Raw genomic sequence first — 26,041 nt, 5'->3', positions numbered from 1 at the left:
TTGTGGGGATATAGCTGAAAAAAAAAATCTTTCCCTTTGTTTTAGATGAGAATAATCACCAACTGATCAAAATTTGTCACTATATGAATGTTTGTGGAGATGTGTGTATATATATTCATCTGTATTTTGTTGACACACAATTACATGCAACACATGTTAGCGTACTTGTCAGCTAAATTACACGTGAGCTCATTAACTGTTGGATTTTGGTATGAAGCATGCACTTGTATGAGTGCTCCTGTCTACGAACATATGCTCACGTACATATATGATAAGTTTTTTGTCTTACTCAAGTGCCACACGTGAAGGGTGTGTGTGTTTTGTAGCACTGGGGGGTTGCGTGTGTGCGCAAACACTTTTGCATTGTTTGTATCGCATATAAAACCCACATATGAACCCCTGACTGCAGGCAGAGAGAAGCTGCCTGGTGCGGAAGAGTATTTTCCTTTCTGATGAGTGTGAACCGAAGGGCGAAGGGCAGATATGTTGGTGCTTGTGCCTTGCTGAATATCACTGAATGCTGTGAGAAAACAGCGTGAAGTGCCGGTGTGGTCAGAAGAGCTGGGTGTGCTGGTGGAACTGCATTTGAGCAATCCTTCCTCCGGCTGCAAACTTGCAGCTCCGACACCAGTGCTGGGATTCGGCACAGCGGAGAGGGAGGCTCTCCGGGTTCTCTCCAATGAGGTAATCCCAAAGAAAGATAAGGGAAGTGGTGCATGTATTAACCTGAACGGTGATGTCAGCGAGGGAAAAGGAAATTAATTGCTGTGAGATAGGAATTGCCTTGATTTCGGTGTCGTTTGATTCCTGCCGTTATTTCGGACGTGCTGGGTTACTGAAACCGAAGGGACTCTGGCGATGGGGTCCTGAGGTCTGGCAGGGTCTGGGGAGACCAGACAGTTCCCAATGGCTTGTGCAGTGATGTGGGTACTGGTGTGCAGAGACTGTGTGTGTGCAAGTGCCTGGGCACACTCGCGTGTCTGGACTGCGATAGACTGTTACGGAGAATAATAATTTTTCTCTGCTGGAAGCTTCAGCAACAGCAAGGAGAGGAGAGGACGGCAGAGTCCCCCGAGCCCTGCTCTGAGGAGGGGCTCCCTGCCCAGTGGGACCCAAGGGATGTCCTCTCCTGTTTTTTGCAGAAGACTGTGTGTCCCCAGGGAGCGGTGGCAGACCTTCAGCAGCAGGGCTGGGCGGGACTGGGCTGGGATGGTTCCAGGCAGAGAGAAAAGGCTCAGGGACAGCCTTGGGGCACCTTCACACTGAGCTGTGGGTCTCCCCATGGGGTTCATCTCCCCTCCAGGGGTGGCTGTCCCTTGGGAGGCACCAGTGGGTCCCTGGTGCCCTGTCCAGCAGGGTGAGCAACGGAGGAAAGGTCTCCAAAGTGGAAAAGAGACACTTTCTCCAGCAGAATTTGTCCTTATGCTAATAGGTGTCACATTATGTCACGAGTCCCCGATGACTTGCCAGCAGAACATGACAAATCACTGCTAACAGTGAACAACAGGGCCAGCAGCAGACGAAACACAAATATCTCACATCTGCATCACCTTGGACCTGACACAGCAGATGCACCCACAACGCTCCCCAAACCCCACCACTCAAGGTGTACAAACCCGCCTCTAGGCACGGATGCCACCGGTCCCTCTCCACGCGCTGTCTCTTATTCCAGTCCCACATTCCCCACTCCCAGGGCGCGCTGCCCTTGCACGCTGCCTGTTGCACCGAGCTGCCGATGACAGCAGAGGACATGGGGGGAGGCTCATCAGGAGGGTCATCCTGAGCTTGGCTTTCAGGAGATCTTCCTTCCAGGGCTGCCAGCTCAGCAGCACGATGGCAGAGACCCCACAAAGCCTAAAGCAAGAGCAAGCTTGACCTCTCGGTGCTGAGACATGGTTCACCAAACCCCCGGGAGGGCGTGAATAGCTGCGTGAGGCTTAACCACCGTTCTGCCTTGCACACACCCAGGCACACAATGGCAGCTCACACATGGACAGACCATCAACTCGTCCTGTTTTGATCTGTCACCCCAGCTCTGGCTAATCTTCTTTAGCTGGCAATGGGGAGGATCGGGGGGGGCGTGCAGGGAGGGTCACCCCAGCCCCACAGCTCTGCCACCATCGCTGCCTTCATCTGCCACCTCTCCTTGCCCCACTGGCCTCACTCTTGCATCCGAGGGAAATCCCCAGTGGGAAGCACACCAGTGTCCTGTGTTGCAGCCAGATGGGGTGGCACAGGACAGCCTGGATGGGAATATCAGCTGGGAATCCTTCAGTGCACGAAGAGGTTTAGTCAGGGGGGCTCTGGGCAATTTCTCTTGTTTGTGCCAGTGAAGCAAAGGAGCCTCGGTGGATATGGGTGGTTAAACCCTCTCTTCAAACACGGTGTGAAGCTGAGGTGTGAATTCCAACTGCTGGCAGTGGTTTCTGCTCTTGTCCCAGGAGGGATCCAGGTCTGTGGCTTTATAGGAGCTGTCTGAGCCCCTGCGTGTGATGGTGAAGCCAAAGGCAAAGGGAGTTTGGTGTCTGGTCTGCCAGGGGAGGGGGAGGGCACCCTAGCAAAGCCGCTTTCCCCAGCACTGCCTGTCCTTAGTGGGTTCAGCCCTGATTTATGGGGGTGGGAAACTGGCTGATCTCTTTTCTTCTTCCCAAGCTTGTGCCCAGGGTGATGACCCTGAAGTCACTGGAGTCACCCGGGGCAGGTTTGAGCCCAGAGAAGTGTGTCCCCAGGAGAGTTGAAGGGGCTACGCTGGTGCAGAGGTGATGGTTATCCTGCCTTCGCCTTCTACCTCTGGACAAAGTGCCCCTGTACCCCCATGGGGCTCTTTTCTCACCTTCCCCCTCGAATTCCTCCACCTCTTTGTTCCCTCTGCTCTAGCTGCTCCCGATCGCTGAACCATCCCCTTCAGCCTGCCGGTTTCCCTCTCCCTCTGTTCCCAAGTCCAAGTTGCTGGAGATGGGAGGGGAGCAGCGCTCGCCCTCCTTGCACACCTCTGGGCGAGGGACCAGCCCCTGCGCCAGGCAGGATGGCTCGGGCTGCAGCCCCCTCCACACCCCCTGCCTTAGGGACACCGCTGCTCATCAGCCCTGCGCGCCTCCCCGGCAAACCTAGACAAATTCCCCCCTGGCTACTGCAGCATCTCCTGCCTCACAGCCCAGACTTAATTACAGCTGGGGCTGCGGGAGCTGAAATATCTGTGACCAGGAATGTGCTAAAAGGCCCGTGAGGATCTTGTTAGCGAGTGACTTACCTGGATTCCCGAGCTGCATTTGCCCTCTCTTAATGGGCTGTGTGGCAAATTGATGGCTAGTTTGCAGGAACAGATCTGGGTCATTATCTCATCCCTTCCCTCTCTGCTTCTCTCATCCCTCCACCTTGAAAAAAAGCTGGAGGACACAGCAATGCTTTGCAGTGCGCAGTGGGGCTGAGCAGAGGCGGAGCGGAGGGGTTTGGGGTTTGGCAGGATCATGTGGGTTGTGACCCGAGACGCACAAGTAATAGTCTTGGGGTCCTGGGGTCAGACATGCCGCTCCAAGGGTCGCTCATTTCAGGTGCAGGTCCTCTGCTGAGGACTGATCTGCTGGTTTGCAGAGCACAGAAGCACCAAGGGGTCATACCAAAATGAATTTATTCTGATTTTTTTTCAGCAAGCTGAGAAACAAAACCATCTAAGGTTAGAGAACATTTTGTTTCACCCAAAGAAAATCCTTTCATTACATTTTCAGTCACCTAAAATACATATTTTTGGTAAAAATGAAGGAGAGCTGGAAGTGACATGCTGTTCCAAATGGGAAGTGGGAAGGAAAGGTTGCAACTTCTCAGAGCTGATTTTTTACCCAGAGCTGACTGGTACAAACTAACTGGATTTGCAATACACTCCTCCTGGCTCAAACTTGCTTGTTCCAGGGCGAACATTTCTGCTCACTAAAGCAACCTCAGGCATCCATGGAAAAGCCAGTCTTGCAAGAGCTAGGCGCTGGGCTGAGCTGCGCTGGGCTGAGCTGTGCTGGGGCAGCCGGAGCCCAGCTCCGCACGCCCCGGCCCCCTCAGCGCATCGTCAGTTCCAGTTTTCCTACACACATCCCTGAGTTAGGGAAAGCCAGCCCCTGGACCACCGGGGAAAACACATCTCGTGGGCTGCCAGGGTATCAGGGAGAGGCTGCACGAGCAGTGTCTGCTCTTCTGGAGAGGGGTGGGCTGAGCATCCCCATGGATGCAAAGCAAAGTGCAAAAGTAGCCAGAAGACACAAGGATTTCTTTTCTCTCCTTAAAACAAATCAGACCAGTTTTATGCTGTGTTCTGTGTTTTGTGATTGCACGTGCACCTGCAAAATTAGGACTATTTTGGCCCTTCCTGAGCCTTTGGATTCTGAGGCTGCCAGCACATCCTGCGAAAGGAGCCTGGGCTCCGTCTTGTCTCTCCTTAATGCAATGCTGCAGCCTTGCAGCCTCGCGGCAGCTGCTGTGCACAGGCTGCGATGCTGTGATTGCTGTTGTTGCTGCAAACGTGGATTTGTTGAATGCATCTCTCCGGTGTGTCTTGATAAGGGTGTTGTAGACAGCGTGTCTCGCTGTCAGATGCCTGCTTTGGGGAGCGACGGGGAAGCTGATCCTGAGCTCACCATTAAGGATGCACTGCGTGATCTGGGGTGTCGCTCAGCTTACCTGGCCTCCCTTTTTATTGCCTGTAAGAGCTGGGGGATTTTATAGAGCATTCTGGAAAGATTTGGATCGTATCTGTTTTGCTAAAGCAGCTATCAATACAAAATCAGGTGATGAGAAAGCTGATTAAAACCCATAAATAACCACAGTATTACCCTATCCATGGGGCATACAAGTGACAGACAGTGTGCACCTTCAGCTGCACAGAGCACCGACACGACAAATGCTTTTGAACCCCCTCTTCCCCAAGTACATGTTTCTTTAAAGCCAAAAAGTCCAACCATAACGACTTGGAGGACAAGGTAATGCATGCTGAAGGCTAGGAAATGACATTGTTACAATGACAAATATTCTCCAAATGCCCAATTCATGATCCTGGGTGCCTTATAAATGTGATTAGTAGATCTAATCTTGCTGTGCTGGAGCCAGTTGTCAAGACAGCTTGAAAATGGATCGTTGCCCAACTCTGACTTCAACTGCTCCCCAAGTTCTAATAGTTAATGTTTAAAAACTAAACAAGACTTGGGTGCCACACGCCCTGCCCCAGGGCGTGAGCCAGCCCATAGCTGGGAAGCGAGGGGCTTGGCGAGGGGGGAACTGCAGATGATCCCCTGAAAGAAAGGCTGATTGCACCTTCTTGGGATGCAGCTAGCATGGATCTCTTTGGAAAACAAAATCCTTTAGGTGTACCCAGCTTGGTCAGGCTCTGCTCTTGAGTTTCTATCCATCTGTCCATCCATCTGTCCATCCTGACCGTTTCGGTGGTCGGGTATGTATTATTTCTCTCCACCTTGCGGTGGGGATGGAGGCAGCCCCAGAGAGGCTCTGCGCATGTCTCAGCTCTCCCCACACCTGAGAGGCAGGCAGGGAGCAGGGAAAGCAGGGGATGAGCCCTGAGAGAAGGCGAAGCAGCGCTAAGAGCCCTCGGCTCCAGGGAGGTTTCCTCTTGTCCTGTAATTTTGGGTACTGTCACTTCAGGTCCTGTCATACCAGCACCCCTGGGGTGCTGCTCCAAAAGGCGATGCCCACACGTGACTTTCTGGGTGCCAGTGGGAGCTGCCAGGCGCAGCGTTTTCTGCAAACTAGCTAGAAAGGCAGGAGAGTAAGATTTCCAAAAGCACTCAAGTGCTTTTGGATAGCTGCGATGGTTCCTAGGCAGGTTGTCACAGCATCTCAGCACCCTCCAAGGACTGGAAAAACCAGGGTAAACCCCCCCAGTGCCCCTGGCTCCCCGGGGAGCGAGGCTGGTAGCCTGCTGAAGACAGCAAAGCACTTTTTAAAGCACCGGTCTAAGTGCTGTGAGTCTCTAAGTTGCGTCTGATGCCTTTACCCAGGATTTTCTGGGGGATCCCAGTGGGGACGTGGTTTCAGAACAAGCTGGTGCTGCTCAAGCTTTTGCATTTTTGGGGCAGCCTGGCTGGAGTGAAGGCTGTGAGGACATCGTGAGAGAGTCCCCAAGCTGCCGCCCGCCTTCCCCACCGCCCAACCTGCCCGAGCAGCCCCCACCTCCCACAAACCAGCGCCTGGGACCAACAGCACGGGAGAGGCTTTGAGCGTATCCAAGATACAGAGGATTTGGGCACCCTGTCAAATGTTCTCATTGTCTGACCCTTGTCCAGACGCCAGTAAAACCCTTTGGGAAATTCCCCCTCCACCCAGTGCACGGGCTTTAATTACAGAAGAGGAATGCGAGGCGCAGAGCCCTGCTCCTCCCGCCCCTACGCTTGGCTGAGCGCTGGGTGCCCGCACGCATTCCCCTGAGTTTGGGGTCCGGGGGGTGGGTGGGTGGCAGGGCTGGGGGACAGAGGGGGGGGTCAGAGGGACCACAGGGAAGGACAGCAGCGGAGACAGGCTCTGGGTGCCCCTGCCCGGTGCCAGCGGGATGCTTCCCAAACCCATGGGAAGTGTTTGGGAGTGGGGGGGCTTGTCCCCCCCGTCCCACTCTGGCAGCAGTACCCGAGCAGCAGGACATGAGTAATATACATCCCACTGGGGGAGTTAGATCAAAGGCAGTGAAGTAGATACAAGAGGTTTCTGCTTCACAGACCAGAGAGGCTGCAGTTCAATAGCGCCTTTGTTACCGGCTCTCCGGAGCTGGGGATGGAGAAATACCTGACCCCCGCTCCCTCCCTCCGCTCCCGGCCCCTCGGTGCACAACCATTTCAAGTATGCGACCGCGCAGCGAGGCACGGTGGGGACGTGGGGACGGGGCGCTGGGGACAGCAGTGGGAGCAGCTGGCAAGGGAGGAGCTGGGGCTTCAAAAATGAGACCCCCCATAGCCAGCCGGGGCTCGGAGGCGGTGGGGCAGCTGCCCCCTGGCACCGCTGGGCACCCGCTTCCCCGAGCATCCCTGCGGTGCCCGGGTTTTGCTGGCAGGGGACAGGGCGAGGCGGGGAAGAGAGGACGGTGCAGGTGATGCCACAGCGGCTGCCATCCCAAGGCTCATGCTGGCTGGCATGGTGCCCTTCCCGCGGAGAGAATGCCACACTGCCAAAGGTGAGGTCAGCCGCGCTCGGCCGGCGGCTCCGGGCTGTCCTGGGGACCCTGCGGTGTGGTGTGGGGCTGGCGGCTCGTGGACAGGCATGTGTCCTCATGCCCCGACGCCGGGGAGAACTGCCCTGCATTTGGTGCAGCCTCCTTGGGAAGGTCTTGGGTGCCAAGGCAGAGGCACAGGGCCATCCCAAAGAGCCATCACATTCGGCTTGGCAAGATTTACCCTCCGCATGTGCGACTTGCAATGAAATGGGGGCTGTCTCCTTCGTGCACCCCTGGGAGCAAAGGGTGGGCTGGTGCCGGAGCTGGGGGGCCGAGACCCACGCAGGGCTCCTGATGTGCACGCAGCACCCGTGGGCTTGTGTTGCGGTGTTTGCTCGCAGACCTCCCCAGCGCAATGCCTGCGCCCCAGGGCACAACGCCGGGCTGAAGCCGTGCTCCTGCAGAGCGGGGTGCGTCGGGCTGCCCGTGGGTGCACCGTCCTGCAGCTGCTGCCCACAGTTGAAAGAGGCCAGGATGCGAGCGTGACTGTATCAGGTGGGGCACACAGTGGCCTTTTTGTCTTGCCATTCACATACGGGAGTTAAAAGAGGAAAGACCTTGGGAAAACGCCAGTTCAGAGCTGCTCGTGTGCTTCAGAAGTTTGGTTTGTAGGTCAAAGTCATGTTCACTGCTATTATGAACCGCAGGGTGCAAAATCCTTCCTGCTTCCCAACCTGGTTGCTGTATAGTTTTAGAAACATTGAATTTCCCAAGGATTCTTGCTAGGGCAACAAGAAAGGGAGTTTCCTAGACTCAATAGCAGAGCTGACCTCATCAGCTCCTGGCAATTAGCAGTCTCTGTTGCTGAACAAGCCAGCAGGAGAAGAAAATGAAGGCAGAGGCCAATGCTTTCCCAGGAACAACGGGAAGTTTTGGTGCCACCGGAGGAGCTCCCTCAGGTGCAGGGGTGTGCAGAGGCTTTTGCTAAAGAAAAAGCTCTGTGTCTGGCTCTTGGAGGAGCTGCTGGAGCAGCTGCTCCCCACGAAATGCATCACCTTGTCCTGAGATGCCTCTCTTGTGGGTACAGAGATGGAAGCTCCCCCGAAAAGGCTATGGGGGAAGGCAGCAGCGGGGGAAGCGAGCAGGAGGCGGGTTTGCAGCCAGACCTTTCTTTAGCCCTTTGTCTCAGCCGACAAAGGCGGGTCTGTTGGGTGCACCTCTGACTGCTGAGCATCCGCAGCCTCTGCAGCCAGGTGGGCTGGGGGGCAGCGGGGCCACCGGCAGGTTTTCAATTCCCAGTTCTGCTGCTGAGCGACTCTGTGACTGTGGGCAAGTCCCTCGGTGGCCTGGAAGGGTCGGATTTTTCCAAACAGCTACAGGACAGGGTACAGCTATACCCCAAGGTGAGCGCTTTCCCCTCTTGCTTGCAAAAGGGATTTACCCTCTGGGCTCCTGGGTTGCTGCAAGGGAGGTGGCTGCCGAACAGCGAGGTGCTCCTCCGTGGAAAGGAGCATTTGATCTGCAGGTGTAAATCTGTGCTGCTCCATTTGCAACCAGACCAGCTATCTGGTTGATGACTCCAGGTTTATTGGGATCCTTAAAAGCAGCACAAAAAGATGTGATGGGGGATACCATCTTCCTGCCAGAGATAAGGTGTAGCTGTGGCCTGGCCACTGGGAGAGTGAAAATAAACCATTTCATTGCCTGCTCCTTGGATGTGCTGCCATTGATTCAGGCTATGGCATGTTGTCTTTTAAGCATCACCTCTGCTGCGAGAGGCTGTTGTCCCTGCAATCACAGTTCATTACAGCCTTCAGAGCAGAAAAAGCAGGGCGCTGGGTCCTCCTCCCAGGGTCAGGCCACCACGCTGGCAGGTTGCTGCTGAGGCGACAGACAGGGCAGGTTTGACTCTCTCCTGCCTGACCCAGGGCTAACCCAGGAGAAACCACCCTGCGATGCTGAGGGGCGTTTTGGCTGGGAGGGTCCCCTATTTTTGGGGTCCCTGTGCGGGGAGGGAGGGGGTGATGCTCCCAGATGGGCACAGGGAGGGTGGACAACTTAGATGGAAGGGTTACTTCCCCCCCCCTCCTTTACCTTTTCCCCTTTTCTTTCCCCAAAGACTGCTGGCTTATCCTGGGTAAGCCCTCTGCTGTGGTCTATGGCTTTTTATTCCTATGTGATTGCTTTTCCTAACTCATGTAGGGCGAAAAGCCATGGGCTACACAGAGGAGGGACTCCACCTTCCAGGCACCTCTGCAAACCGCATGGACCCCTGATCCCTTTTTAATCACTCATATTTATTTGGTAACAAATAACAAGTGAAAGGGGGCATTGAAGCCTTGCAGGGCCTTAGAGGTTTAGCAAGACGGATGGGCCAGGGGGTGGCGAGCAGAGGGAGAGACAAAGGGGGACGGGGATGGTGGGGGGCATGGCCTTTCAGGCGCCGTCGTCCCCATTCAGAGCTGAAAGGGCGCTCGGCGGCGCCGGGTGCTGGCGAAGGGGGCTGCAAGGGCGGCGGGAGCAGCTTTTCTTTGGCAGCGAGCTTTTCTCACACGGTTCAAAGCATCCCCACCTGCAGCCCTGCAGAACAAAAGCGTCAGGCGGAGACCAAGGGCATTTCCAAGGGCCACGGCCGCTGCCTAACCCAGCACTGACACAGCTCCAGGTGATGGCAGGAGCCCTTTCTACTGTTGCCGGCTCCCTTGAGCAGGGGCTCACAGGGGGCTGAGAAAAGCCCGGGTACCTCCAGCCTCATCTCCCCACCACACCGTGTCCCTTCCAGGAGTGCTGCAGAACCAGCGGGTTGTGCAGAGCCTGGAGCCACCCAGTTTGCACCAGGCAGGATCCGTCCCCACAGTGCCCACGAGGCCACGGCCAGCCCAGTGCCACGAGGACAGCGGAGGGGAGATGGTGGCTGGGAGCACATGAGAAGGACAGGCTTAATCATACAGTGGGACCTGGCAAATTTGCACTTTTTAAATGCACAAAGGCTGTGAGCAGAGCAGCCTGGCAGAGCTGGGCTGGATGGGGTGGGAGAGTCAGGCACCGCTGCAGACCCCACTACTGCAGACCCCACCACCGCAGACCCCACCACCGCAGACCCTGCCACCACAGTCTTCACCACCACAGACCCCGCTTAGCCGCTGTCAGCACCCAAAGATCACTGGGGGGGGGGGTTTACAAACCACCCTCGCCAAGCAGGAAGCGAGCAATTTCTCTATTTTCTTTTTTTTTTCTCACTTCCTGAGCTTTGAGTCATTAGGTGTCAGGCTTTCAAGTTTATTTCACCAGCCTGGAATGCATCTTTAAAAATAATAGTCATTGAAAAAAATGAAAGCTGAGATTCAGCTGTAATCCCATGACTCAAAGAGGTGCGGAAGGAAGAAAATCATGAAATCCCATGAGTTCCAACAATGAAAGCATGAGAGCTGGCAAGACCGTGGCACATAAATCATCAAAACTAAACACCATCAGTCAAAATGAAAGGAATTAAGCCAATCTCACCAGGCTGTTTTAATTATTTTTTAATGAGGATTTGCTCATTCAGAAAATTCACCCATGACAATGGCCGCCCCGAGCCATTCACGCTGAGCAGGACCCATCCCTGCAGCAGACACGCATGGCTTGGCCCCGCCATCCCGCCCCAGGGATGCTCCAGACCCGGCACAAGGTTGGCGATGGGAGCCGGGAGCCAGGGTGCCATCGACCGCCAGGAAGGGGAGAGCAGGGTGAAAGAACCAAAAATACGCCAGGAGTCCCATTTTTGCCATTAGCTTTGTTGCAACCCAAAACGTTGCGCTGGGGATGTAACGAGCCAAATTCTCTCTGGATGGTCCTGGGGGGTTAGCAGGTGCTGCACTGTGGTGGTCCCCCGAGGGGGGCACAGCCCCAAGCCTCCCAGAAGACCCTCTGCCATGACCAGCAGCGTTCTTGGAAGCACTGGGGGAAGGAGCTATCGGGGAGCGGGGATGCTGGGGCAGGGGCATAGACCCCATCTCTGCGCAGCAATTGCAGAGGGATGCAAACGCCCATGCTGGAGCAGCAGCCGCCCCCATTAATATTTTGGTGGCTGTTGGACAAAGTGGCTCAGAGCAGGATTATCGGCAGCCTGTCTGCACTATACCGGCGAGACACTCCGCCCCTGAGAAATGCTCCTACTACCCTTTATGCTATTGATTTTTCTTTTAGCAAGGCAGGCATTAAGCAGGAAAGAAACAGAGGGGGCACAACCCACCGCGTTTCTGCGGTGCTGTGTTCAAGAGCAGGCGGGACGGGAGGAAACCCTGTGGGCACGTTGGTCGGGGTGTCTGGTGGTCAGGAGCCAGGGCTGGTGACTTTCTGCCAAATCTCTTTCTTACCCTTGTTTGCCCAGCTCCAGTACCCCCCGAAAATGCACAAGGGCTTAAGCAGTGAGATTTGACTTGTGGTTTTCAGTCTCTTTGATCCTCAGGGGGACACCCAACTGGGGCTTGCAGGAGGCGAGGGGGGAGACACGCATGGGACAAGTGTTTCGATGAAAGCCCTGCCGTGCAGAAGGCATTGGCAGGGACACCTGGAAAAGGTCCATGGTGAAGAGGAGATGCTGCCAGCACCAGGTGAGCTCTCAGCTTGTCTGGCATCCACCTCCCAGCAGCACCTCCAGTCACCTTTCAATTAGCGCAGCCTCTGCCCGCGGCCCCGTGTGGCTGCGATTACTGCCCACTTCCAGGGCTGGGCAAAGCAAAAACCTTCGTCTGCCCTGCTTATAAAACATTGACAGCATTAAATAAAACAGTAGGTCAGGTTGGCATTTTCAAAGTATCTTTGAGAACTTCGGCACACACCTATTATTAAAAAGGCAGCAATCAGAATCCCATCCCTGGTCCAGAGAAGCGAGCTCGAGGAGCAGCCGCTGCGAAGGCGCTCCCGTCTCCCAAAGCTCCGGGCAAAGGATGATGCTGGAGCAGTCAGACCCCTCCAGCAGTCCCTGGTCCTTCCTGAGCTCCCGGGAATGAATGTGCAGAGCAGGACAAGCTGCTAATTACAGATAATAACTGCCATTTATGAGTGAGGCATCCATCGTCCCGGCTTCCTCCAGGAGCTGGGTGTGGAGCTCCCGTATCCCAAAGCTGCTGGTGGGTGAGGCACAGGCTTGTCCTGTGCTGCCCTGCGGGGAGGAGAAATCATAGAGTCATTTAGGTTGGAAAAGACCTTTACGATCATCAAGTCCAACCGTGATGCTAGGTATAAGGAGTTTTGGAAGCCTCCCCATGAAATCTGAAGTTGTTCCATGAAATTCCTCCTGACTTATTCAAGGAATAATATCTGTTTAGCCCCAAGAAGATAGAAATTCCCAGCTGCATGGCGCAACACAGAGCCCCCACACTGCTGTGCCAGCCCCCCGACATCCCTCGTGGCAGCAGCCGTAATTCTGGCTTCAGGTAGGCAAGGGCCACCCAGCTGTGTGTGCACGGGGCACCAGGTGCCAGATCCTTCCAGGGCGAGCAGAGATTTCATCCCACATCCCAGTGCACGGGCTGGGGTCACTGCCTGCTGCTGCCTGGGCAGGGCTCGGGATGGAGTTCAGCTCCGTGCAGTGCTGATGATGTGCGGGAAGAGCAGCAGAAGCAGCACCAGCTTCTTGCTGGGTCACCCAGCCCCGTGGATGCTGGTCCCTGGAGATAACTTGGGAAGAGAGTGCCAATTATTAATATTTTAATTACAGCCACATGATAATGAACTGAAAAGCTGTGGGTTTTAATCAAAGCTGTGACGTCACCCAGCCCTAATGGGACACAGCAGGATGCCCAGCACTGCACCACCAGCACCCAGCCGCCCGGAGGGTTGGTGCACTGGGTGCACTGGGACCTCCTATGGAGAGGATGATGCTCAGTGGGAGCCCAGAGAGATTTTACAGCTCAGCCCTGCTCAGGGTGCCCAAAGAAGGACCAGGGCATTAAAAATCACTCTGCAGCCCACGTCCCCAACAGGCTTTGCATGAACAGCTTCCCCAGGGTCTGATCCTGGCTGTGTGATGTTATTGCGGGGTATTTACCCACCCTTGGCATCGGAGGGTTCAGTTCCACAAGTGCTGCTCCCACACGAAATCCAGGTCACTTGGCTGCACCAGTGCTTTTGAGAAAACCTGCCCTCAGTTAGCTTATCGAGAGCTGGAGGAGGTTTGCGTGGAGAATTCACCGACGGGACAAAAAGAGACAAATCCGGAACTTGCCGGGAATTATTTATTCAGCTCTGCTCTCGGCAGGGAATTACGGATGCACCGGTTGTGCCACAGAGTACCTTCCTCCTCCCGTCTGCTTGGAAATGGGTTATTTAGTAACTGGTGAGGCCACCGGTGCTGAGTCAGCCCACAGCTAATGAACACCCTGGCTGCCCATTTGAAATTTATTGCACCTATTAATTACAACCATTAGCTGCAGCCAGTGAAATTTTTATAATGAGGACCCTTGCGACTTTGCCTTCCTAGCAGCAAATTAACTGTGTGGGGGGAAGAATCAATGGGATCAGCATACTTTACAGAAGCGATGTTTTAATTAGCGATTCTCTGCAAACATGCCAAGCAACAGCTTCTCCGTTCATTATCTCTCCTTAAAGGGATGGTGCTTCTTTGCAGGTTAGTTTTATCCCGGTGTCGTCTCCTCTGTTGTTGGGTTTCTAATGCACTGCTGCTCATTATAGAAACTGCTTTGAAGTTGGTTTTATCTTAGGTCTGGTTGTAAGCAGCGAGATGTCCAAGGTTTGGCGGGGGGCGGGGGGAAATGCAACCCTAGGAAATAATGGTTTTGAAAGCTTGGCTGAAAAGTAGCGAAATTGGATGGATCCTGTGGCTGTGAGGAAGAGGGGGATAAGGAGTGGGAGAAAGGGGTTGTGTCCCCACAGGCACAGCAGCGAGCCCCAGGGATGTGGGACCTGAGCTTCTGATGCTTAAAAAATGAAAGGACCAAAAGTCCCAGGCAAGGCTCCCTCTGTGCAGGGTGCATCCGCATCCCACGGAGCTGCTCAGAAGAAAGTCTCTGCAAGTCCCGTGAGCATGGCACTGCAGAGCCAGGCTTTCTCCAGGGACTCCTCCGAATGTGTCTGCTTGGCGGATTTTAGAAAACCAGCCTGGTGATACCCAAACCATCAGTCACTCCCAAAAATCTTGGCTGTAGAGGTGGACTGACTAGCTCTCATGAAAGGCACATGAAATGAAATTTCTGGGAACTTTTCTACATTTCATTACAAATTATTTAATTCCATTCAGTTGCCTGCAAAAATACAGGACCAATTTCCATTGCAAATGATCTCATTTCCCAGGAAAACAAAACGACAGGCAAAAGGCAGCTTTGAAATTCAGGGTTTAAAATGCAAAACTTAATGTTGTTTTTTCCAACCAAGCGGCTAAAAGTTAATTCAGCGGCATTTCTCAGAAACAGAAAAGCTGAGGCAGGGTAAGATCAGTCCCAAATGAAAGATGCTGGTGCCTGAGCATCCTTTCCACAGGTTTGGCAGCCATCGCTGTCACCTGGCAGCCCCAGCCTGTCCCCACTGCAAGGCTGTGCTGAGTGCTGCCTCCATCCCTGCCTGCATCCCTGCCTGCACCCTGCCTGCATCCCGGGCTCTCCCTGCCCAGGACCCCCGCTCCTGAGCCGTGCTGTTGGAGCTGCCTGGCTGCCCAGCGAAGCCCAGGGAAATGGGTAATTGCAGGGCTAAGAAATAGACTCTGTCCAGCTGGTTCAGAAAGACATTTTTTAGGGCTCAGGGAAAGTGACATTATTAAAGTGAGCATGCTGATTTCAGACAGCTCCCAATTCATCACTGTGACAGTGACAAACACGGCCTGGGGTTATGCAGTTGACTAAAGAGAATTCTCTAGCTTTACATTTTTAATGCTCCTCGCATTTTCTCTGCTGCAGTGGAGTTTTATCCAAAGGATCTTCTCCCTTGAATAGAAAGGGCAGCACAGGTCTGTGAAGCATGCCCAGCCCTTGCAAATCAGGCCAGGCTTCTGTCATCATTGCCCAAGCCAGTTCATTTATTTTTTAATTATTCCTTGCTCCTTCAGGATCCTTTTTCTACCTTTTCAAGAAGAACAGGAGCATCAGCCTCAGCTGGGCTGCCTCTATTCTCCGGGGCTCATTCATCATTGTCTGCCGTCTGAATGGGAGGCAGAGGGTCAGCCTGAAAAGCCTCTGCGTTACAAGCCCCTCTAAATATATCAATAGCTCCCTAATGGACACTGGGGTCCCAGCCGGACCGCCCAGGCTCTCAGGGTGGCTTTGTGTCTGCAAGGGGTCAGGGTGGGCACGGGGGGGACGTGGGGTGGCATGGGGCAGCGGGGAGTGGGCACCCACGGGGGCCGCCTGGGAGGTCTGCCCCAGACGCGTTTGCCTGGTTAATACGGCGAGGGTTAACAGAGGGGACGGTGCTGGGTGGGGGGTGGGAGCCCTGGCGGGGGGCGAGGGGGGTATTTGCCAAAGCTGGGTTTGGCAGTGCCGGACCAGCCCCGCTGTGCCAAAGCGGGGTGCCTGCTCCCAGAGGCTTCTCCTCCCTTCCCACCCCTTCCCCGCTGGCAGTGGGTTTGCTCCGCTCCAGCCGGGAGGGCGCAGGGGCCAGGAGGTGAGCAGCCCCCCACGCCAGCGGGCTGGCCCCCACGCAGCCCCTCCGCACCACCACCCCTTCCTTCCAAAATCCCATTCTCAGGCTGGTAACAAAAAGCAGCAGCACAAAGAGGGACGCGGAGACCTGCCGCTACGCTGAGAAGCCATTCAGAGCAGGAGACTCATTAAAGAGCCTGTTGTCATTATTTGTGAGCTCCAGAGGTAGCCTGATTTAATTTGGGAGCTACCAGACAGGTACCCAGATGGCTGGGGAGGGGGACAGCGGCAGAAGCGAATTAAGTGGGATGCCCCTCGCTGCTGCCGGTCGCTTTGTGCTGCAGCTGGGCCCCTTGGAAAGGGGAAAAGCGGAAAGGCAGGGATGTGGCACCCCCACCCCACCCCCCGCAACATCACCGCTGGTGAGGAGTCTGTGGAGGTGGGGGGCCACAGGCCCCACCTGCTTTGGCTTTTTTCCCCATGGTTAATTTTCTCCCAGCTGTCCCCGCTGTGAATTAGGGCTGCTCCAAACCCTGCCGCAGTTGTGGGCTGCAGGCAGTGGGCTGGGGGGGTCTCACAGTGCCTGGCTGTTGAGGGGGGGGTCACTCTTTGCTTGCTGCTGTTGGTGGCTGTGAGCCTCAGGAGGTGACAGTGCCTCACAGACCGAGTGTGACTCGGTCCTCGGAGAGCTCCAGCATTGTGCCCATTTCACAGGTGGGTAAACTGAGGCCCCTGGCTGTTCCCCATCCGTGTTGCTGCTGACGGGGAGCAGATGCCGAGTCCGGGCTCTGCAGGGAGCCACAGGCGGTGATGGCACCGTGGGTGCTGCGGTCACCCTGCCCTCCGCACGGCTGGAGGGTGGCACGGTCGTGGTGGTGAGGATGCGACGTGCTGGGCAGCATGGTGGTGCACAGGCTGGGCACGGCTCCTTCGGGCACCGGCACCCCCTGGGGCAAAATCAGAGCTGGTCATCTGCAAGCTGTACAAAAGCTAAAAATTAAAATAGGGAGAGAATGAAGGTTTCACTTCAGATGGTATTTCTGCGAGTATTTGTTATTTATTTAAAAAAAAACCCAGACTTTCATTTGCATAATTACATTTTGCAGCTGTTGGGCCATAATGTGGGCTGTGCTTTGGGGCATTATTTTATCCGTTGAAAACGGACACAAAGAGAGTGAACTCCGCTCTCAGCTGTGCCTCATTGTGCCGTAACCGCTGGTGCTGCCTCTGCGCCGGGGCGCTCCCAGGGCACCTCACCTCCCAGGCCCTGGAATATGCATTAGGAGCCGCAAGCTGTCCCCACGTCTGTCCCGATTGTTCCCTGCTTTTGAGGAGAGGGGCTAGGGGGGGAAGTATTAATCTCTCGCTGGGTGGGGAATTTGGGAGTGCCTGGCTGGGGGCCTTGGATGTGAGGAAGGACGGGGAAGGGAGGTGTCTGTCGGTGCAGGGTGATGTTCCAGTTTTGAGATTTTGGGGCTATGTCCTACACCCTCTGTCCTGCCCGTGCATCCCCCGTGTGTCTGCAGGAGCTGCTCTGACTGCTCTCCCTGTCCCCATCCAGGTCTCCTGGGGGTGCTCCCAGCCTCTCCTGCTCCAGGTGATGCCCCAGTTCACCTTTGCTTGCTTCTGTGGGCTCCATGGCTTCTGCAAGATGAAAAGGAAGAAAGAAGAGTCCAGCGCGGAGCAGGAGACGGCAGTGTGAGGAGCAGACTCGTGCGTGTGCCCTGCCCAGCTGTGCCTCAGGACCCCATCCCCTTCCCCTCGGTACGCTGGGACTGCCGGGGGGGGACATTTGCCACCTCCTTTCTTCTTGCCTTTCCAAGGACCAGCTCCCCACCAGACACCATCCTCTGCCTGCACTGTCTTGGGGTGTCTCAGGGGGCTGGGAGGCTGCTGGCCGAGCCGATGTGCCTGGGATGATGCTTGGCAGGGGAGGAAGAGCCTGGGGCTGAGCAATGAATGGGTTTGCTCATCAATAGCAGCAGCAGCAGGCTGTGGAGAGCATGGGGGGAGCTGGTTAATCTGCTCTAACACACTTATCCTGCAGCTTGCCTCATTTTCTCTCCCCTCCCTCTTCCCAGATACTTGTGTGGCCAAGGGAGAGCCGAAACACGGGAATGACCTTGCCAAGAGGTAGAAGCAGATGCTGTGGACGTTATCCAGGTGCTGCAGCAGTTCTGCCCGGACGCACAGCCCAGCCGGGTGCTGAGCACTCAGCACCCAAGCAGTCAGTGTCAGAGGCACCCTGCATCCCAGCAGGGTAGAGATTTCCCTGCAGAGCGAGTCAACCTGCCCTTGCTCCAACAAGTCTCAACAGACAGACCTGGAGCAGTTCTCATAAGCCAGAGCCAGACCTTGTCCTTCCTTGGAGTCGCAGTGCCAGAGAGGCTGGCCCCTGGCTGGTAAGTTGTCCTGCTGCTGCAGAATTGGCTGAACATAAAAAAAAAAACCAAGCTGGTTTGGGGTTTGGTGCTTTCTAAAGTCTGTCTCAAGCAAGTGTCTGTGACTCCAAGAAGCCGATTTCTCCGAGCCTCTGCCCTGCCTGGCCCCGCGGGCGCAGCACACCAGGGCGCTTTGGAGGCACCAGACACATCGACCCTGCTTGGACGCTGCTCCCTGTGTGACTGGTGTGGACTGGCAGCTCTGACGCCACGGGCAGGGGGGACACCTCGATGTGTGACCCCCACAGCCATGAGGCTCAGCGGGATCTTGTTCTCGTTTGGCAAACGGGCCAAATTTCCCCTGAGCTCAGGGCACCCGAGATTCACTCCAGGGGCATTTCTAGCATAAGTATGTTCTCCAGAGCAGAAATCCTTATTTTTTCCATACTGCGCTTCCCTTCTCCATATGGAGACCCCCTCAGCTTGGTGCCAAAGGTGATGCCTGGGGCTGTCGGGCTGGAGCTGCTCTCCCCCAGGGTTAGTTTTGCTTCTGCCACCGCCTCCTCCTGCCATGGTCGAGTGCTCGCCTTGCACCATGTGGCCGTCCCCACGCTTCCCCTCTCTCTCCCACCTGCTCTGTGCATCCTTCCCACCCGCCGCCAAAGCCATATGGGAGCTCCCTGCGTGCTGTGCCTTCTCGGAGGCGGCTCAGACAGCCCTGCTCAGATACCCTCCAAAGAGCCCCAGGCTGTGCACGCTGGAGAGCTGGTGAGTGTTGGTGAGCCAGGGTCCCCCGGGGTTTGGGGACCGCTGCTTGGGTCTCAGGTGCCTGGTTCCCCATCCCTGGATCCACCTGGCATTTGAGATCTCACGCACCAGCAGGTGCATCAGCCCCTGTGCTCCCGTTTGCAAGGACAGCCTTAGGAAGGGGTAAGTGCCACCTTAGGAAGGGGTAAATGCCACCTTAGGAAGGGGTAAATGCACAGGGGGGTTTCGTTTGGGCAGATTGATACCCCCAAGCAGCCCCCAGCGCAGGGGACAGGCACACTTGGAGAACAAATCCTCCCCCTGTGATTAACGGGCTCGATCTTTCCAGGGTTTGCCCGGACCAGGTTCTCGCTCAAACAGAGCTGTACGTGCCACTGACAGCTCCCCTTCGGAGCAGGTTTGTTGGCTCAGCCAACATCCAGAACCAACATGGCTATTATTTTATTTTCTTATCCAAAGGATTTAGCACAAAAACCTGAGCCTGGCCAGGAGCTCCAATAACACAAGGTGCAGCTGAGGAGCTTTAAATCCTCTCTGCTAGGTGCCTGTTGTTTGGGCTGCAGTGGGAAGCAGCTGACTGGTATGGGATGCGCTGCTTGGAGCCAGCTTGGAAGTGGCAGCCAGCCGGGACTGGGCATGGGGACGTGGACTGCTCCTGGTCTCCGTGTCAGACCCTGAGGTCAGGAGGCTCGGGGTACTTTGCTTTTGCCTCTCTTTAAGCCCCAGCGATGTGAGCTCTGGGATCCAGGGGTGCAGCCCCCGGGCAGTGCTCCCAGCTGGGTATTTCCCAGCTGGGCTCCAGATTTTGGCATGGGAGAGGGCACGCGGTGGCACGAGGTGCCCTGCGAGGGGCCTGCCAGGAGACCAGTCTGGCTTCCCTGTCATTTGTCACCATCGAACTCAGCATATTCCAACGTGGCACGCAGAGATCGGTGGCAAACACTGTGGTTAGTGCTGGCTGTGGCATCTCCTCTGGGATCTCTGGGGCTGCATCAACCTTTTGCTTAGGCAGCGCTCAAGGAGCTGCTTCGCCGAGGCACCAAGGGTGGCTGAGGTTAATGCTGATGCACCCACATTTTGGCTTGATTGACGGTGCCCCATTCCTAGGGGGACGCGAGCTGGGTCCCTGCTAATGATCTGAGCTGGCATCACAGTGTGGAGAGCTGGAGCTGTTCGGGCAGCAGGCACATGTTCCAGGGAGACCATCAAAAGCAGAGGTTTGGGGAAAATCCTGGGCAGCTTCGCTCAGTCAGGCTTTACAGAAGCTAAATTATTACTGTGGGGTTGAGGCGGGGGGGTGGCCCAGTTCATTACTGTGTAACCTTCGCTGCTAAACCTTTTGGATTTGAGATCCATCATCGTTTGGCAGTTAAAGATGTGCAGCTAACGGCCACCCCGAGATTCCGTGTCTAGGTGGAGGCTCGGCACTGCACTGAGAGCAGCCCTGGAGATGAGGCTGGTGCATGACGGGATGGGGCTTCAGGGGCTCCCAGTTGTGGTGGGAGTTCCCCAGGCTGCTCTGGGATGAGCTGGGAACTCTGCTGCAAACACCCCATGCTCACACTGTGCTTGCATGTACATTGTACGTGATGCATGTACAGCGCACATGCTGTACTCGGCGCACATGCTGTACACGGTGCATCTGCTGTACGTGGTCCACCTGCTGTACACGGTGCACCTGCTGTACACGGTGCACATGTTGTACATGGTGCACATGCTGTACTTATGCACATGCTGTACTCGGTGTACATGCTGTACACGGTGCACATGCTGTACACGGTGCACACGCAGTGCACACCCTATGCACACGCTGTGCACACACTATGCACGCACCACATGCCATACATGCACGGTAGCCACTGTGCCTGTTCTGGTGTTCCCTGTGTCCCAAATATTCCTGTCTTCAGTGAGGGGTTCCCAAGCCAGGTGTTTAATGAATGTAGCATGTAAAATTGAGATGGGCAGACACTCACCCACACCTATTATATGTACATTTGACAACGCAGTATATGAACCAGGTGCAGTATGAACATTAAAGCGCTTGAGCTACAGTTATTTTTAAAGAGAACTTCCCACCTCCCTGAATGGATGTAGCTCTCAAAGCAACAATATGTTTTCCACCATGGCTCCGAGCAAAATAGTTTGCTCCTGGGTTGACCTCTATTGTGTTCATAAATGGCTTGTGGTGCTTTTTGATTCCCCCATCATAATGGCTTGACCTCTAGATTTATGGCTGAAGGTCCTTTCATCTGCACATTGTTTCCCACCAGACTCCAGCCTGCCGCTTTTCTGTAGCAAACCTGCCAACAGCCGAGCCCCTCGCCGCCCGCCCCTCCGAGTCGCCTGGCCAGCTCCCACTAAGAAATTTGCCGTGGGCAAAAGCAAACTATTTTCCCCCCTCCTCTTTTTCAAGTGGCAGCATTTTAACAGGGCAGCACATGCTTCTGAGGCTGCGAAGGCTGGAAACTTGACAGCTCTTGTCCTTGTGCAAACACTCTCTCCCTGTCTCTCTTTCTCTCTCCTCCACATTTGCACAACCCCTGGCATTTTTATAAACTAGGAGGTCTGTTATTGTTCAGGATTTCCTCTTGCCCTCCCAAGTACCAGACACCCTGCCTTTGACTCTTCCACCCTGTTTTCGCTTTTCCACTCCAGAAGCAACTGGATCTGAGCGATGCTGTAGTAGATAAATCTTACTAATGTCAGTGGCAATGAGCTGTAAGTTGTCCATCCAGTGGTTTCCAAGTGCTTTTCCAGGGTTTTTCCACCCTCTGGAGAGGGGAAGGGAAGTGCAGGGACCCCCACAGCTGAGCAGTGAGCCTGAAGCTGACACTGCAAAATTGCCCGCACCCTGGCTGCTTGTGGACATCCGTGGGGTGAAGGATGCAGTTGTGTGAGGTACAACTTGTCCTCTCTGCTGCAGAGCTGGCTTAGCATACAGCTGGGCTCCACAAATCCCCTGTACAACACGAGCCTTATCTGTACCACGGGTTCCCAGGGTTGATGGAGCGAAAGCTTCCACTTCCATCTCTTCTCAGGAAGAGCAGAGCTATGCTCCCAAAAGGTGCATTTGTTCCCATCAGCAATAATCCTTCTTTAATCCTATTACACCAAGGAAATCATCCAACTTCCCTCAAAGCGGATGGTGGGATGCATGGAGGAGGGAGGTCTCTCACCACGGGCTGCAGCCCTGCCTGCCCTGGCCTGGTCCCTGCCAGGGCTTTGGGGTGCGTGTCCCATGGCATGGCCCCTTCCCCTGCACCCCGAGCTTTTCCTCCGGTGCCAAAGGGCTGGAGTGAAGCAGGCAGCAGCCAGCGACACCCCTGCACCAGCCCTGGGATGGAGCAGTAACATCCCCTGAAACAAGGAGCTGCCTGTACCAAGGGTTCAGGGTCTGGAGCTGATGCTGGAGTGTCGGGAAAAAATCAGTTTTAATGATCAAAATAACCAGAGCATCTCCTCGGGCTCACTTCCAAAGGCAGGCAGTGTAGCTCCTTTGTAAATATTGGCTTTCTTGGGAGCCAGCGAGCCTACAGATGTTTATTTGCATGACAATAGCCGGGTTGGGGACCAAAACATGTGTGTGTGTGCGCGCAAGGGGCTAGTGATGGAGGTGGTCTTGCCAGGGGAGCTTGCGCTGCGCCGATGTGAGATGAAGCAATGTTTGTGCAGCGAGCTGGAAGGGTACGCGCACACATGGTAGGAGGCGAGCCAAGAAAAAAAAGCTGCAGCTTGAACTCTCGTCTCGTAACGTGTTCTTAAAGGTTTCGCTGGAGATGTGAAAAAGAATCGGGAAAATAACCCAGGCGAGCCCGAGGCAGGCGCTCTGCAGCAGGACTGACTCCTTCCACCCAAATGCCCTGCACGTCAGCTTGACGGAGCACGATGGATTTAAGACAAGCGCCGTGTTTGCTACAGACGGGGCAATTTCTGCAACCCAGGTGGTAACCAAGGGAAAAATGACTTTTTTTCTTTTTTTTTCCAGAAATCACCTGGCCCAAGCTGCCCTTTCTCCCTTGCGTAGGCAGGATTTTCCTCCAGCTGCTCGACGTTCCCGTGCTGACCCGCTGCTCTCCTGCTAGCAAGGAGGATTGCGCAGAGAAATATCTGGGGCGGGCTGATAAAATCTGCAGTTCCCAGTTGGCCTCCATCCTCCCAGCCTGTGCCTGCTCCCCTCCCCATGCATCTGTCTTCCTATAGTTCAAAAAACAACCAGTCTTTGTGGCTGCCCCAACACCCCACGTTTTTCAGAATGTTCCTCCGAGGACAAAGTACAGGCAGTTTCAGGCAGCTCCAGGTGGGCACGGGGAAGCTCACGTTGTTTGGGGAAAATGCTGACCTTGTTCTGTTCCTATTTTTGCACATCAGCACAGCCTCCCAAATTCAGGGTTTGCAGCCCCAGTGCTGTCCTTGGCGAGGACCTTCGGATTTATCTTTGGGCCAAAAAAAAGAAAGTTGGTGGAATGAAAAGCCTATTTGTGGAATGTAACTTTATTTTTGCACAGTCCGCCTGTAACGCGTGGTGACCACACAAGTCATGCACTCGTGGACTTAAACCACTAGCGATTAATCACTGCTCTGAAGTTTATTACAAGTGTAAAGATACGGGTCAAATTCAATTTTTGTTTTATGCCAGCATAAATCCAGAGAGACAGTCTGGATACTAAGATGTCTACCAAAATATTAATTATACAGAAATGAGCTTGGACTGGACCTCAGCTCGCAGATTTCTCCTAACCGTGTCTCAGTCTCACCCTTGTGCAAAAGCACGTGAACAACAAGCACAAGCAGGCAGAGACAGGCTTACCACGGGCACACGCTAGGGAAGCCCTGACTCAACAAAGCCCTGCTTAAATTTAAGTGTTTGCTTTGGGATTTTGCTCGATCCAGTAAATTTGCCTAACTCCCCCCTAACAAACCTTGATCGATCTCTGCAGGAGCATGCAATGACCAAGCAGAGGAGAAGGCACCGAACCATCCTTGCAGCATCTCCCTAATGCTGCCTAACAAGGATCAAAGCATTCAACCTCTTTTTATTGTCCTTTTCTTTTATCCCACTGTCTGGATTTCATCACGAAGGGACCTACCCAGACATGTTCCTCAGGAGTCTCCCAGCCCCAGTAGCCATAGAAACCGGCTATTTTTAGTCTGTTTTCCTGATGCCAGTAAATGACTTTTCTCTACTTTGGAGAGGCAGAAGACCAGGGCAGCCTTGTGTGCTGGTGGATGGTAAATGAGCATCTCCAGCGAGGCAGGCGTCCTCTCCCGTACAGTGCTGTACGTCTGAGAAAATAAATGTGGCATTGGTAAATAAGCGCACATTATCTACGCACAGAGCAGATCACTTCCTATGGTATTTCCTACGCTAGAGAAAATATTTATAAGAATTTTTAGAGTATGGATTTTATAGCCATTTGGAGATCAGGGGTTTTGGTATATGACAAGCTTCCTCCTTTTCGGAGCTGGTTCTTCAAAAGACGCTGTAATACAAATTACCGGTGTTTGGCAACGCGATCAATGTGGGTAAAAGCACAGTGGTACTTACACCATAAATCAGCCCCACAACAATGCCTCTCATTCCTGGGATACCAGTAAGACTTGAAGCCAAAGGCTTTTGAAGTAAGATGGAAGAACACATTTGTCTGAGTAATTATCAGGCTGCACGCTAATGAGCAACGCTGGCCGGATAATTCAGCACGAGGGAAGAGAGCTGGGGCAGAGCATCATTTTCCTAGAGGGTTTTCTTAAAACATCCATTGTCTCCCGGGCTGTTCCCCCATGCCTGTGGCAGGATCCAGCCCACAGGGCCATTTCCCCAGCTGCTGCCTGCCCTCCTGGGGGTACTCGGCAAACGCTGGGGCAGCTCCTGGGGATGCAGGAGCATCCCAACCGGTGCCGCATCCTCAGGGAGCACCGTGGGGAGTGATCAGCGAACTTCTGCCAGGCAGAGACGGTGGAGACCGTTTCCTTTTAATGCTTGCCAGGTATCCTGGAGCTGTAAATACCCCGAGCCCGATGGCTTCTGCTGTAACATATCTAGTTTACAAGATTGTACTATAAATTATAGATGCATATCATGACTGCGGTTTGCACCGAGACACTTGCCTATTGATCCGTCTCCTGCTGGTTAATATTCAGGACTGCTTTGGGAAGCAGCATGCTGTAGCGGGTCATCGGGATGTCAGCACTCGGAGCAAGCGATTTCCTGGCCCGACCGTACCAGTACGCAGGGAAGCAGCTGTGGAGCTGCTGTAATAAACCAGCCTTGCCATACCCCTGCCGGAGATGGGTTTTATTTCGCGCTTGCGGCCCTGAGCTGGGTGGGAGCAGAAGGAAAGGTGGGTTTGGTGGGAGATGGGGACCCTAACCCCGCTCTCTCCCCACCAAGGCCTGGCTGCAGCTAGAGCCATGCTGCAGTGGTCTGTTTGCATGCACATGGAGCGGACACAGAGCAGAAGTTGCAGTAAAACCCCAGCGGTGGCAGCGCCACCACCATTTACTAAAGCAGCTGTGGGGACGGGCTCCCAAGCCCCGAGGTGACAGTGCTTACAAACCAAGGTGACACCCTAAGGCCAGCCAAAATGGCGTAGCCTTTCCCCAGCCGCACGCTGAAATAGCCAGCAAAGGCACGGCACGGCACGGCACGGGCCCCGCTGCGCTGCGGCTGCGACCGGCCGCTCAGCCCAACTCAACACATGCAACGCGGCTCCCTCCCGCGGGCCGGGCCCTTTAAATGTGGCGGGGCGGGGCCTGGGGCAGACCAGAGGTGCGGGACGGGGGGGGTTGCGCCCCGCAGCGGGAGGGCGCACGTGGGCGCTGCCGGGTGGCGCGGGGCGGCCCCTCCCCACGCGGTGGTACAGCCCAAGGGGGCGGGGCCGGGCGGGCCGTTTGAAAGCCGTTAGGCGGCCTGGCGCGAGGTGCTGTGGCCTGCTCCGCTGCCACCGGCGTGGGCTGGGCTGGGCTGGGCGGCGGAGACCCCCACGGGGGCTGGAGGGGCCCGTTTAGGCGCGCGCGGGCCCGTTTAGTCGCGCGCGGAGCCGTTGAGGCCGCGCATGCGCGTGGCGGTGGGCAGGCTCTTGCAGGCGGGCTGGGGTTGGCGCTGTCGGGACCTCGTGGCGCAACGGTAGCGCGTCTGACTCCAGATCAGAAGGCTGCGTGTTCGAATCACGTCGGGGTCA

General features: G+C 55.1%; 1 protein-coding gene and 1 non-coding gene across 4 annotated transcripts in view; both read left to right on the top strand.

Moving 5' to 3' along the window:
• BLACAT1 (BLACAT1 overlapping LEMD1 locus) overlaps positions 1–25,121 on the top strand; it is a 35,798-nt gene extending 10,677 nt beyond the window's left edge. Inside the window, exons 1-4 of one of the 3 annotated variants that reach the window (XM_056362067.1) lie at positions 6,889–7,159; positions 17,276–17,478; positions 17,796–18,116; positions 22,849–25,121. In XM_056362067.1, the coding sequence (XP_056218042.1) occupies positions 7,079–7,159; positions 17,276–17,416 (222 nt within the window). In that variant the 5' untranslated portion in view covers positions 6,889–7,078 and the 3' untranslated portion in view covers positions 17,417–17,478; positions 17,796–18,116; positions 22,849–25,121. Of the gene's footprint in view, positions 1–6,888; positions 7,160–9,588; positions 11,734–17,275; positions 17,479–17,795; positions 18,117–22,848 lie in introns of those variants that run through there. The other 2 variants (XM_056362068.1, XM_056362070.1) reach the window with 2 other exon arrangements.
• An 848-nt stretch (positions 25,122–25,969) lies between these two features.
• On the top strand, positions 25,970–26,041 carry TRNAW-CCA (transfer RNA tryptophan (anticodon CCA)). The gene has a single exon. It is a non-coding gene; the product is annotated as a tRNA-Trp (tRNA).

The sequence above is a fragment of the Falco biarmicus genome, chromosome 16, assembly GCF_023638135.1.
Source record: "Falco biarmicus isolate bFalBia1 chromosome 16, bFalBia1.pri, whole genome shotgun sequence".
NCBI lineage: Eukaryota > Metazoa > Chordata > Aves > Falconiformes > Falconidae > Falco > Falco biarmicus.
The sequence above is the reverse complement of the archived record's forward strand: the minus strand, read 5'-3'. Positions and strand labels throughout refer to the sequence as shown.